The 14,432-nt window shown below is 28.9% G+C and overlaps 1 protein-coding gene across 1 annotated transcript; it reads right to left on the reverse strand.

Annotated features, from left to right (window-relative positions):
- Window positions 1-10,470: 10,470 nt before the first annotated feature.
- Window positions 10,471-14,025, reverse strand: LOC105637842 (Tetratricopeptide repeat (TPR)-like superfamily protein). The gene is made up of 2 exons (XM_020681431.3): window positions 11,397-14,025; window positions 10,471-11,277 (listed from the first exon to the last, which is right to left on the reverse strand). Exon 1 carries the CDS (start codon window positions 13,719-13,721, stop codon window positions 11,469-11,471), a length of 2,253 nt encoding a protein of 750 aa, XP_020537090.2. The 5' UTR covers window positions 13,722-14,025; the 3' UTR covers window positions 10,471-11,277; window positions 11,397-11,468.
- Window positions 14,026-14,432: the final 407 nt, after the last annotated feature.

A 14,432-nucleotide genomic window follows, 5' to 3' on the forward strand; every position in this document is an offset into this window, starting at 1 on the left:
AATATCTTTTATCTGAAACTCTTCCTTTAAGGAATTTATAATCTTTGGAAGCTCTTTAAGAGTTCCAATAATGTTCATAAACCAAATAATGACAAATTCATATTTAAATATCTCTATAAAAATTCATGAACATATAACAATATTATTAAAATATCATTTCAACAAATATTCACTAATCAAGAGATCATTTTAGTCATAATAGTATATAAAGTAAATATCAAAAGTATGCTTTCGATAATAAAATATTATAAAAAGAATATAATTATAAAATAATATAATATTTTCTTAGCCATAAACATCATTACGGCGATTATACCATATGTATTGAGATTTCTTTAATTCATATAAAAATCTTGAATATATTTTTTGGGGTGTCGATTTGCTTGCTTCAAGCATTTTTTTAATATTTCATGGATATCATTATTCAATAATCTATATAGAGCTCTATATAATTTGATTGAATAAATTTCTCTAGAATTTAACTTTATGCTTCAAGTAATGAAAATCCTTCAGGAATTTTCATATAAATATCTATATCAAGTTAGTATATAAATAAGCGGTCATTAATTCATTTACACGCATTTAAAATTTTCATAAATTGCCAGACTAATCAAATATCAAATTATAATTATATCCACCACATGAGGATATTTTATCCTCATAATCAACATCAGTTCCTTGTGAAAAACTTGTACAATGAGTTTGCTTTATATCTCATGACTCATTTCAACTTCACATAAATAAATATTTGTATTCTACTAGCTTGATATCTCTTGTTGCCCCTATTAAATTTTCAAAATTTACTTTTCAAGTAAATTAAATACCATATACGTCATTTTATTTGGCCAATCAATTCTATATCTATGTTCTCCAACAGACAATACCTCATCATTTTTCACAATTTCAACGCATTATATTGCATAAATATTATTGACATTTCTTTTATATCAGTTCCATATTTTTCTTGATATGATATAATTTATAGAGATCTCATAATCTTCATTGATTTTAGATACTTGAGTTTCTTCGAGAAACTTATTATTCATGTCTATGATTTTTGCTAGAATTTATTTTCTAGAACTTGACCATCTTGAATATTTGCTAATTTTCTTTCATTTTATTTTTATTTTTTATATTTGGAACTGATATACCATGCTTCAGGCATGCCATAGATTCATTAATATAGATAGTTTGTCCTTTGGACTTCAATACTAATAGAAGTATTTGCAGCTAGTAAGTGAGATTTAGTTATCTCCTTTTGGATCAATGAATATATCTTTCAACTAATTTATAATATTTTGCAAATGAATTATCTTTTAAATTTTTAAATTTACACGACCTTACATGAGGATCAAGATATAATAATGCTAATTCTTTTCTAATCAATTATTCTTGTAACTGCTTATTTCCCCCCCTAAAAGTCGGGATCCTAACAATTAGCAAATTTGGTCATGTATAACTTTCTTATTTGAAAATTCTAGATATTTAATCGTAGAAATAAATCAATACCCGATATATATTTTCAACCTCATTTGAGGACCCATCTTAGTGCATTATGGTGGAGCAATTAAAACATATGATGCACATTTAAAATTCCTCGATGGGCAATATTTAGTTCCTAATCCAAAATCAATTATAAATAGGAAACCTTATAATAATTTATTGGCTTGATGCGAGTAAGTGTTATTATATTTAATAGCATGTCCCTCTATAAAAATAGGGAGCTTTGTTCTCATAATAATTGTCTTACAATAATTGCAATCATTTAATAAATAATTATATTAAATCATTTTGAGCATAAATAAAAGAAACAATGGGTTGTTTTATAATTATTTCAATTAACACATGCCATAGTCATTAAAGTCCTGATGTGTAAATTCATCATTATTCTCAAGGTTAATAACATAATCCAGAAATTGTTTTCTTAATCAAATTATTTGCACAAATAATCTTGCAAACTTCTGGTTGCATATTGATAGTAATATTTGCAAACTTCAGGTTGCAAGTTAATAACAATCATGTAACTATTTTTTGGATGCATCCATAATATATCCAAATAAATTGATCAATAATTTCTCTTTATATATTCCAGAAAATACAAATAGTTCAAGTTGAACTCTTGGTGACGCTCAATAATTAATTTATTTTGAGAACATACTAAGTATGGAAAATTCATTAGATTTGAAGAAATTTCTAGTTCTTCAATAAATATCCACATAAGGATTAAATTTTCCTTTGTTGCATCATTATTGATCAAGATGGTTCAACCGATTATGTCAAATAATAAAGTACTTGGATTTGTAAACTTCTGGTCTACAACAATATTTATTTCAATTATAAATATCTTTGAAATGCTGCATTGAATTCATTCCTTTAGGTAGTAATACTTGCTCTTTTAGAGCCTTTAAATATTTTTCTACTATCAAAGCTAAATTTTATCTTCTAATATTTTAGTGTACAACTACATAACCAATATCCATATATGCCACATTTATTTATATCGCTTCTGGAGGTAAGATTTGTTCTTAATAACTCATGTGGCTACCGCAATTGGTAAAATCATTATTTCAACTATGATCTCATTAATATTCTCAATAACAAGTATATTTCTGTCATTATTCATACTCATGCCCAATATCATATATTATTGCATTCACTTCAGAGAATGCATTAGATCTAGTTGGCTAGACATTGCTACATCCATATATATATTATTCCATTCACTTTAAGGAATGGAGCAAAATCTAGTTGGGGGACCTCATGATCTTTCTTAAGATTTATTTTGCTTAATGATAAAAAAGATATAAAATAAATTCAAAACATATCTTAAAATCTTTTCTCTTGATATTGCTACTTCAGGAGTATATTCGAGGCATAAATGTCATTGACAATTGTAGATCAAGAGTTAATATAGGCTTCAAATATAATAACGGCAATATCTTAATTATATTTCAAAATAAACCAATCAATTCTCAAAATTGGTAGCACATTAATAATATATGTCAATATATAATAATAAAACAATAATCTTAATATTGCAAAATTAAAATAACTTATAATTTTACTATCTTGTAGCGATATATGCATCTATTCATGATGAGCTCTTGATAATTGCACCTTTCTTTCAAAGTATCCCAAAAAACAAGCGAATATTTAATTATCAAATATACAATAGAAGAAAATTATTGTCTTGGAACTATTTCAATTAAATTATTGATTTCTAGCCTTGATTGTATCTTCAAAGACATATAGCATCTAATACCTCATAATGAATAAATCGTACTCATAATATTAAACGCTATAAATTCAAGATCTATAAGATTTAATATCACGATAATAATTATGTTAGATAATAATATTATAAAATAATTCACCGAAATAGAACATCATATAATTATTAACTTGTCATTGTAATTCAACACAGATCAAATATAAATCTCAAGATATACTTAATAAAAGATATCAATAAATATAATAAACAATAAAATATGTTTAATATTACGAAAAGATAACATAATAATAAAGCTTTTGATTTTGAATGATATACTGGGACCTGTAATTCGATTTTCAATCTTTTTTTTTTGGTAATTAACACAAACTTTATAAATAAAATTTGATAAAACACTAAGTTTGGAAAATGATTTTCTTTTCCAATCTTTCGTTTTCCTTTTTTCTTTTTATTCAAATTACTTTTTATTATTTAAATCCAACTCATATCAATAAAATTCTCAAGAGGTATAAACAATTATCTTTTGGATGTAAATAAACTTAAACACATCAATCTTAACTTTAATTGTCGCAAACCATAAATCATCATCTCTTTAAGTGATTTGATCAAAAGATTTTTCTTTAAGCAATTTGCAAAAAAATCAAAGCAGTCAAATAAAATTGTAGTGATAGAACGAATCATGTCGATAACGTGGTATAAAATAATATAAAATTAGAGAGAAGAAAAATAAGGAATAGAGAGCAAAATATGAAAAAAAAATAGGATATTATATTTATTATTGATGAGAAGCCACATATATATATAATTACATAAGTAGAACTCTCATAGATTTCCACACAAATCAGGAATATATAGTTTACAATAACTAAGAATACAAACTTCTAGCTCATATAGGATATCCACTAATTTCGTAACGGTTTCTAAGTTCTCAATATCATAAACAATAATTTTATTTAATTTTTCTTTTTATCAAATTTGGGAATAATTAATCAATATTTCCTTTATTTTTAATTTTCAAAGTTTTAAAATTTGGAGTTTGTATTTTTTTTTTTTTTAGTTGTATTGTTTTATATTCTTTAATTTTTTAGATTTTCTTATAATTACATTGACAAATCATGGAGTATAGTATATTACCCTAATCTTGATGATGAAAACTATATTTAAATTACCACAAGAAACCTATTTTAATCAAAATTCAAAACGACCACTAAACTCTTTATTTTCACATGATAACTGATTATACAATTAATAACTAAAACACCCTTTTCCTTCAAACTATTTCTTTAGGAATAATTTTTAATCAAAAGTTAAATACCAAAGTACTACTACAAAAATATATAGTATTTTTATTTAATTTTAAAAATTAAAAATTTGAAATTATAAAAATGTATTAGTCAATCATATTTTGTGCACATCATTAACTTGAATTATTTTTTAAATGAAGAAACCTAATAAGCTGAATTATTATTTAGTCTATTATAAACAAAATATATTAATTAGGACTTTTTTTTTGAGTATTGAGGGAGGGAGAATTCGAACCCAAATCTATTGACAGGTCGTATATGCACTTACTGTTAAAGTGTGTGAAATTAGGATCTATATTTTGAAAAACAAATTTAGTGATCTTTTTATAATCTGCTTTATCCATTTAATTAGCAATTCCGTTATACTTTTAGTTAAATGACATTGAGATGTGTAATCTATTTATTTTAGAAAACAAAATGCAGTCATTAATTGTTATGTAAGAAAAGCAATTGGGCTCTCTCCCATCCTCTACTGTCCAAACCTCACCGGATTTAAGTGGCCCCATCCTCCATGGTTGGATAGTCAACTCTTTTTTTTTTTTTTTTTTAATTTTTAATTTTGATGAATTGAGGTAGTTCACAATATATTAAAATGATTAATTAATATAAAGTTTTATTATGCAAATGTTATTATGCAACTCAGATCATGAAAACTACTATATAAATATATAAAAATTAAAGCACAAAAGTTTACGTGACACAATTTTAAAGTATTAAGATGTTATACGGCAAAAAGTTAATCTATTACGTTGAAAATAATTTTATTATTTTAAAAGTTATTTTAATATAATTAGTAGGGAACTAAATTAATATCATTAATAATATTTTTATTTTTTAAATAATTAATTAAATTAATAATATCATTATATTTTAAAAATTTTCACTTGCTTTTTAAAAATAATTAATATTTAATCTCTTCATTTTCCTTTTTTCCACTGTTATAGAATTTTTATAGATATCTATTTTAATATAAACACAACCTTAAAGAAAATTAAATCGTACTTTCCAAATCAAGGCAAACTTCATGAAATTTTTTTAGTTTTTGTGAGTTGTGGAGGGAGATGATAGTACTTCTCAACCCATTCCAAATCAAGGCAAACTTCATGAAATTTTTTTAAAAAAATTTAATGTTTATTAGATTTATATTTGAATTTTAGATTATTTATTCAAAATGAATTCAATAACTAATATTTAAAAAGATTATTGAAAAATCTATTAAAATATTTATAAAAATTTCAAATTTGAAACTTAATTATAAACTTGATTTATGTATGTATATGTCAATATATTGACTGTTCCGCAAGAATATGGGAAAAAATTATTTTATTTCATTTTTTGGACATTGTTAATAAAATAAATTGGATTTTTGGATTTTTGAAAATAATTATTAATTATAATAAAAGTAGGATTTTTATTTTAAACATTATATAACTTCCGCGTGTGAAGCGCGGGAAGACGACTAGTATAAATATATAATTTTTAAAACTTAAATGCTTATGTAGCAATATATTAGAATATGAAATTGATGACATAATATTTTATTTTTTTCATTATAATTAATATTTTTTTCATTTAACAAAAATTACTTTTTTATGAAATAATGGAGTTACAAACTAATAAATTTGATGAATGATTTTATTCTAATTAATACTTTTTACATTTGATATGAGTTTTTTATTAAATAGTTTTTATCTTTCCAAAAAAAAAAAATAATGGAGTTATAATAGAGTCATAATTAACAAAAATAAATTAAATAATATCGTTACATTAACAAATAGAATTGAAATATTAATTTCAATTTACTAAAATTTTATTTCATTAAAATTAAATATTCTTATATCTCATCTAATTTGAATATATGAGAACTTTAAAGAGAAAAAATAATTAATTAACTATATCAGTTGAATTATAATAGTTTACTTACAACTGTCTTAATTAATATTTCAATTCATTACTTGAGAAATTAAAAAAATATTCGAATTTATTTTTTATTTTTTAATTAAAAATAAATAAATAATTTAAATTAAAGTAAATAGATATAAATTATAATAATTTTTTTGAAAATTAAATTAAATTTAATTTTAAAAAATATAAAATTATACGGTACACGCATCGCGCTAGATACATGACTAGTTAACGCTAAAAATTACATGAAAACTAGATAATAGCATGTTTAAAAGAAAAATACTAAAATCTATCATGTTTAAAAGAGTCAAAACACAAGAATCATTAAATTAATTTCTAAGAATAGGGTCTGTTCGGTAAATTTTTAGTTGTTATAATAGTTATTAGCTAATTTAATAGCTGTCAGTTATTTTATTAGTGGTTAACCGCTAAATATTAGTTGTTAATAGTTAATAATTATATAGCGGTTTAAAATAAAAGTGTTCGGTACAAATAACTGTTTGATTAGCTGTTTGATATAAAATGACAAAAAATGATATAAAAGCGATGAATAATATAAAGACAAGTAATGAGCATAGATGTTATAAAGAAATTATAAAACGCTAAAAATTAATGAAAAAAACATTTTATAAAATACTGTCTTGAACTCTAAATGCTAGAGTAGATATTATATTACCGAACGTTATAATTAATTAAGATAGTGTTTTAACCTTATTAAAAAACTAAATACTACTTCAAATGCTACTGCCAAATAGGGCCAAAAACCTTATGATTATATAATTTATTATTATTTAAGAACTAAATAGTAATTAACTTGCAAAAATAATTGAGAATATTTTATATTGAAAATAGTTCTTCTTAAAAAAAAATTTAGGCAAGATTGTATCCGAATTCTTCTATATCTGAGATGTGTTTAATGAAAACTTATTTAATTGATAAGATTCGAATTTTTACTTAAACTAGATGAAGGCCCGCGTTGTGTGGGTTGCTCTATTTACCGTAGAATATACTTTATTTTGAAAAATTTTTCATTGATAAAGTTTACTAAACGAAAAATAAAAATAATTGGAAGTATTTTAAATAAAAATGATTTAAGCTGAACTTGTTTAAATTTTCAAGTTTTTAAGTTTATAAATATAGCTCAATTTAATGTTCCAATGATAGAACAATACACTAAAAATATCATATATTTTTTTACCCCAAACTAAAAGAATAATAACTTGTAAAAACAAATTAAATAATAAAATGCTAATTTTTAGATAGAATATTATAATAGTTATTCTAAACGAAAATATTGCCCAAGAATTATAACATTTGATATCTTGCATAATATCTCATTAACACCTTACAAAAATATAAGTAGAAGGGAGCTCCTATTGCCACATACAAACAAGTTATGACCATAGTCTAAGAACTCGGATTTTCCAAGCTCTCTCCCCCCAAAACTTATGTGAATGTGTAATCTATTCATTTAAAAAACAAAATGCAGTCATTAATTATTCCATAAGAAAATAAATCCGAATCATTTGTTGATTTCTATATGAAAATCCCATACCGAGTGAAAATTAATTAAATGAAATACTGATAAGTTATTGGAATTGGCGATTTAATTGCCAAGCCAAGTAACGCGGGCTTGTTACCAAGTGGGGCATTCAGTGGCTAATCTATCAATGTCGATCACTTCCGATCCTTTCCCCGGTCTTCCATCTTCTACGGTTGGGTAGCAACTATCGTGTGTCATCAGAGAAGACGAAACTTGAATGGCTGAAGTGTCACCCATCCTCCATGCTTGGGTAGTCAATTTTTTTTATTAAAATGATTAATATGGAATATAAAGTTTTATTTAGTTAAGTTTTATTTTAAAATGATATAAGTATTTCTGATTAGGAATAAGCATTCGATCAATTCGTTTCAAGCCAACTCAAATCAACTTAAATCAAACTAAAAAAAAATCATTTATAAAGAAAATTGAACTAAGTTGAAGTTTTGCACAAAATCAAATTAATTTAGGTTTAATTTTTTTTTGTTTTAATTTATTTTTTATAAAGTAAAACATCTATGGCGCTCAATAATGGGGTGGTCAATGATGTTTTTAATGTCGAATTGATAAAGGATAACGGTCAGAATCAATCAATTGCCTAGTTCACTTCTTAGCCAAGATGAGTTTTTGATAAAATGCGCAATTTTATCAATATTAAAATTTTAAATGTTTCATTATTAACAACTAACATCTTCATAGCTAAAAACTAATTTTTGAGCGAATCGAAATTTATTGGTCCGACTACACTCGAAATTTATTGGTCCGACTATACTCGCGCGGGACAGGCTATAAAAAGGTGAGACGCTTTCTCTCGAGCGTTTAAAATTCATTGATCTAAAATCTCTGATTAAAGGAGAAGAGATATCTGTCACCGATTTCATCTATTAAAATTTTTTTATATTAGGAATAAATCCAAGACCTCTATTTAAATTTTACTCGCTTTCTTATTGTTATTATTAATTTTATTTTCTCATGTTACAGTCTCCAACGTTTCAATCCTAAATGTAAGTTAATGCACTTACCTCATTCAAGACCAATAAACAATTGCTTGGAAAAAATCTAGAAAATTCCTTCTTCATCTGTGTAAGGAAATCAAAAGAAAAATTAAAATATGTATTAATATTATTGATCCTTAACAAAAAAGAATAAATTTGATGGACAACTCCTAGGGAACTCAGTTCCGACAATGATTTAAGGTTACATTCTACTTCGATAAAGAGCAGAGTCAAATGAGTACCCTAAAGAATTACATATTCGTTTGACTTTCTAATCGAATATATAAATTACCTTGTGAACTTGTGTATAAGAGTGTTGTGCCCTTCAATATTTTCGAAATGACTCTGTAATTTCCTAAATTTGATTTTTTATAATATACACACATATGCCGACTTTATAAAATGAGATGTGAAATATACGGGTTAGGTGACATAACATCTTACTCATATGCCATATCATCAAATTTGCTCAATTCTCTTGTCACCAAAAACAAAAAACTTGCTCACTTCTCTCTCGATTCACAATTCAGTACCGGCAAGATACAATTACACGAGCCTCACACGGCCGATGGGAAGAATCCATGGAATTGGATTTGTTAGTTTGCAGTCGTCAACAATTTTCCATTAAATTTCTTTTTGTCTCATGTGTTCTTTTTAACACCAACTCTGTTCTAACTCCCTGTGGAAAAAGTGAGAGACAGTAATAGCATTTGAGTTTTTTGGCGGTAGCGCAAATCTGCTCCGGCAAGGCAGGTAGATCTATAACCAGCATGAATCCTAATAAGCCATCTCAATATCGATACGGAACCCAACTCTCAAACCTTTCTAGACCCATCAACTTGTCCACCTGAAGGTTAGTTGGCAAGCAAATGCTTGAGATTTCCAAGGTTTGCCAAGAGTCTCGGTTACAGGTTTTGTTTACTGTATAATAGCTTTGTCGGATCTAAAGAGTCAAGAGGTGGCATCCAACATGGCAACATAATTACAAAATATATTGATATTAATCCATGTCAACATAATTACAAAATATATTGACATTAATCCATGTCATCACGTCGTGCGATTCATTCAATGTTTTCTATTCTTGCCAAGTATGTATATATTACAAAAAATAAAGTTTGGGGAGCCACGTGGTCATTTCAAAAGTATAAGAGGCTACAAGATTTTTACGTATAAATTCAGAAGACAATTTATATATTTGGCCAAACTTTCCCTGAATCAACCGTTATTAAATAGTTTTAAAATATAAAAGTGTGTTTTTACACACTGCGGCTTAGCTTAGAGAAGCACTATTCCAAGCAGAACAATTATTTTTATTATCAGTAGTATTATAGAAGAAATTTACTGATTGGGTGATTTCCATATAGTTCCCACATCGGATAAGAATTAATTAAATCTAATACTATAGATCTATTAAGAGGTATATTTCTTCATATATTTTCTCAATTTATCCATGAAATTTGAAATTTATTTGTAATTTTCTAAGATTTTTGATAATTTTTCAAATAATAAATTAATATCATTTTGAAAGTCAATTAATTTTAACAACAAGAAATCCATATAACATTAAATTGAAGAATAAGCAAAAATTATAATTTTTTTTGTTTTGGTTTTAACCATCTGTTATCCGAAGTCCATTGGTCCGGATTTGCGCCGAGGAAGCTTTCTCAAAGGCAAAGCAATCTTTCCCGAGTGTTTAAAGGGACTCCAGCTCTCTCCTGAGTATTTACTGAGTATTTAAAGCAATCTTTCCTGAGTGTTTAAAGAGACTCCAGCTCTCTCCTGAGTGTTTACTCTCTCCTGAGTGTTTACTGAGTATTTAAAGGAACTCCAGCTCTCTCCCAGCTGTCTCTCAAGTGTTTAAAGAGACTCTCTACCCAGGGCTCAAAATCAAGATAGGACTCAAACTCAAGATTTTTGGTTAACGAGAAGAGATCTTGCCATCCCATCTAACCCATCAGGGAAGATCATGCCCTCAGCCTACATTTACCTTGGATTATTGCCTTTCATTTCTGAAACTTGATACTCCAAAAAGAAGCAATTAAAGGAATCAGATATCATAAGGTAAGAAGTCTCAACTCTCTATGTTATCTCTTGCTGCCATGCATAAAACTTTATATGCGTGGTTCAATCTCAACAGGCAATTGAGATAAGCATCACTTTCACAATAAAGAATCAGTGATCCAGCAAACTCGCTTATGCAGATAATTCTGTCAGTAAGATTTTCGTAGCTGCTCCCACAAATTACTTGTCAAAGGTCTGGTCCAAATGAAAGATAATTGGCTCCTCAATCGCGTTTCAGATCTATAGCATAATTCAAAATCAACCATCCTCAGTAAAACTCAAAAAAGTCATGTCCTCTTCTATTTCTCTGGATAAGATATAAGAAACCATCACATTTTACAGATCAAAGAGAAACTTACAGCATGCTGACATTCATCCATAGATTGATGAGCCGGAACAGAAACAGAAAGAAATCAGGTGCCCTTTTTATGTCACCAATAGTCATTACAAGAGCACATCCCATTTCTGAATTGGTGAAAACGGTTAGAATCTCTAACAACAATTTCTTTGTGAAGAAGATCTGAAGCTAACTTCATGAAGTTATGACAGTCCACACAGATTCGGATATTCTTCATGATTTTTATTGCAGTTTTTCCACTAGGTGAATTACCTTCATTCATCAATGCAAATGCCAGAGCTAGCTTTTCACTATGATGGTACAACTGCTCTTCTTTATGCTCCTCTTCTATGTCATGCAATGCCAAGCTCGTCTCCGGCACATAGCCTATCTCCTTTAATTGCCCAATTAGAAAATCAAGCCTGGAGCATATGGTCTTTCTCTGAGGATGCCGGCTGCCTCCAGCAGCAAAATCATGCACCATATTACCAATCTCAATCCAACTTAGACCAGGTTCCTTTCTTACTCTAGAACCTTTCATTTCTTTCCTAATTATCCCTGCCTCATTGTAACTACCTCCAGAACAATAAATGTTTGACATTTGCACATAGCCTAATGAATTTCTGGGCTGCAACTCCTTCAGTCTATCTGCCGCTAACTTGGCCAAGTTTGCGTCACCATGCTTCCTACATGAGCCAAGCAGTGCACTCCAAACCACAGAATCAGGCTGCATTGGCATTCTGTTTATAAGTTCCTTTGCCTCGACAACACGCCCAGCTCGGCCAAGAATATCAACCATGCATGCATAATGATCTAATTGTGGAACAATGCCATGTGTATCAAACATTGAGTCAAATATCTTGATCCCTTCTTCCACCTTTCCAGCATGGCTGCATGCTGAGAGGATAGCAACCATAGTTGCAGAATCAGGAGGGACATTCATTTTGGAAAAGAGATGCAATGCTTCTTTAGCTTGGCCATGCAGGGCATAAGACTTCAGCATTGAATTCCAAGAAACTAAATCATGGTATCTCATTTCATCAAAAACTTGCTTGGACAAGGAAATGGAGCCACACCTTGCATAGGCGTGGATCAAGACATTTGCAAGCACTGTGTCACACTCAAACCCAGCTTTTATCACTTGTGAATGAATGACCAAAGCATGCCTCACAGTCCCAAGACCTGCACAAGCTTTTATGACGATTGAAAATGTATACCAATCTGGAGCTAAATCTTCCCGTTGCAACTGATGAAACAGAAAGAGTGCTTCTTCAGGTTCCCGTTCAGCAAATGTTGTTATAATGCCAGTCCATGAAACTATATCACGACAACAATCTGTCTCTGAAAAGAGCTTGTAACAATCAGTAACCTCTCTACCAAGATCTGAATAAGCTTTCACCAATGCAGTTGCAACTTCAATTTGCAACACGAACCCACTTTTGATACTAACACTGTGCAATTGAAGACAAAGTTTAAGACCCACATCAACAGTATCACTATAACTTTCACTCAACGAAGAACAGACACTAAGCAGCGTGGCACGATCAAAACCAATTGCTTCACTATGCATTTGCCTAAATAGACTAATAGCTTTTTCCCCAAGTTTTCTGACATGAAACCCTGCAATCATTGAGTTCCAAGAAACAATATTACGAACTTGTAAACTCTCAAACACATTCCAAGCTTCATCTCTATTACTGCTATCATAAAATTTACTATACATGGAAATAAGTGCATTTCCTATATAAACACTAGAATCTAAACCCATTTTCATAGCAAGTGCATGCACTTGCGCACCATATTCATAGTCACAACATGTAAGCACACTTGTAAACGCAAATTCATTTGGTTGGCAATTCATCAACATCTCAGTAAACAAAACACAGCAATTATAGGCTTGCCCCTGTTGAGCATAACCAGAAATGAGAGCTGTCCAAGAGACAACATTTCTTTCAGGCATTTCATCGAATAGCTGGTGTGCGTAAACCAAATCCCCGCATTTCGCATACATGTTGATTAGATGGTTTGTCACAAATAAGCCTAACGGATAGTTATGATTAGTGAAAAGCATGTGCTGGTGTAAGAGTATGCCTTCTTGAAGGTATCCATGGCGAGCACACGCATTAAAGAGAGAGGTATAGCTATATTGGGAGTAGGGTAGTGGTGGAAGTGATGGTGCATTGTAAAAAAGAGAGAGCGCTTCATTAACTCGGCCGCGCATGGAAAGAACGCGCAGCTCGTTGAGAAGGTTGTTCGCGTTGGATGTTGTGCTCCAATATTGAGGAAGACTGCTGGAGCTGAAGGTCCGGAGGGAGAAATGCCACGCGCGAATGTTCGCTCGTAACATTACGAAAGTGGCAAATGGTCGATCGAACTGTAAGAGCCGTTTAAGGGACCAAAACCAAAGTGAGTCGATATGAATTTGTAACAAATGCCATTTTTTCAGTCAGTATAGCTTTTTTCTGTCCATTGGACTTATAGATCCTGATGTTTATGATTCGGTTTGATTTGATTTAAAAACTCTATTTAAACCAAATTTAGAGTAATGGTTTGAAAAAGTTTAAATCAAACCAAAATTATGAAGATACTCGGTTGAATTTAACTTATAAAAGTGATTTGGTTTAATTTAGCTCGGTTGATGATTTAGCGGCAGTTTGAAAAGAAAAAGAAAATTTCAAACCTAACAACCGAGTCAAAACTGTTACTCTCTCTGTTACAATTTAACAGACAAGGTGGAGTTTCTTCATAATCAAAGTCAACGGATGGATGATATTTCTCTCCGTTGTGGTATTAGCTAATCGATGCAAAAAATTTTTGCTTGTGGGAGTGAAAACTCTATATTTTCAGTGTAAGTTAAAACTCCATTCCTTCTGGTATTCATTTCAATTTGATTTCTGTCTTTCTGATGGATATGTAAATTAGGTTCCTTTCTTTCTGATTGCTTACGTTTATTGGTTCCACTTCCAACCTGTTTGAGCTTCGTTCTCTTTTTCAGAAGGGAGGTGATATGAGAATTCTAATCTTGTTTATTTCTTTGTTTGTTTAATTGTTTAATATG

Source organism: Jatropha curcas, chromosome 9 (assembly GCF_041381405.1).
Source record: "Jatropha curcas cultivar XTBG-Jc1 chromosome 9, XTBG_Jcur_1.0, whole genome shotgun sequence".
Taxonomy (NCBI): domain Eukaryota; kingdom Viridiplantae; phylum Streptophyta; class Magnoliopsida; order Malpighiales; family Euphorbiaceae; genus Jatropha; species Jatropha curcas.

What these genes read in the sequence shown, in the direction of transcription:
- LOC105637842 (XM_020681431.3), bottom strand. Translation starts at nt 13,721, where the DNA reads ATGTTACGAGCGAACATTCGCGCGTGGCATTTCTCCCTCCGGACCTTC.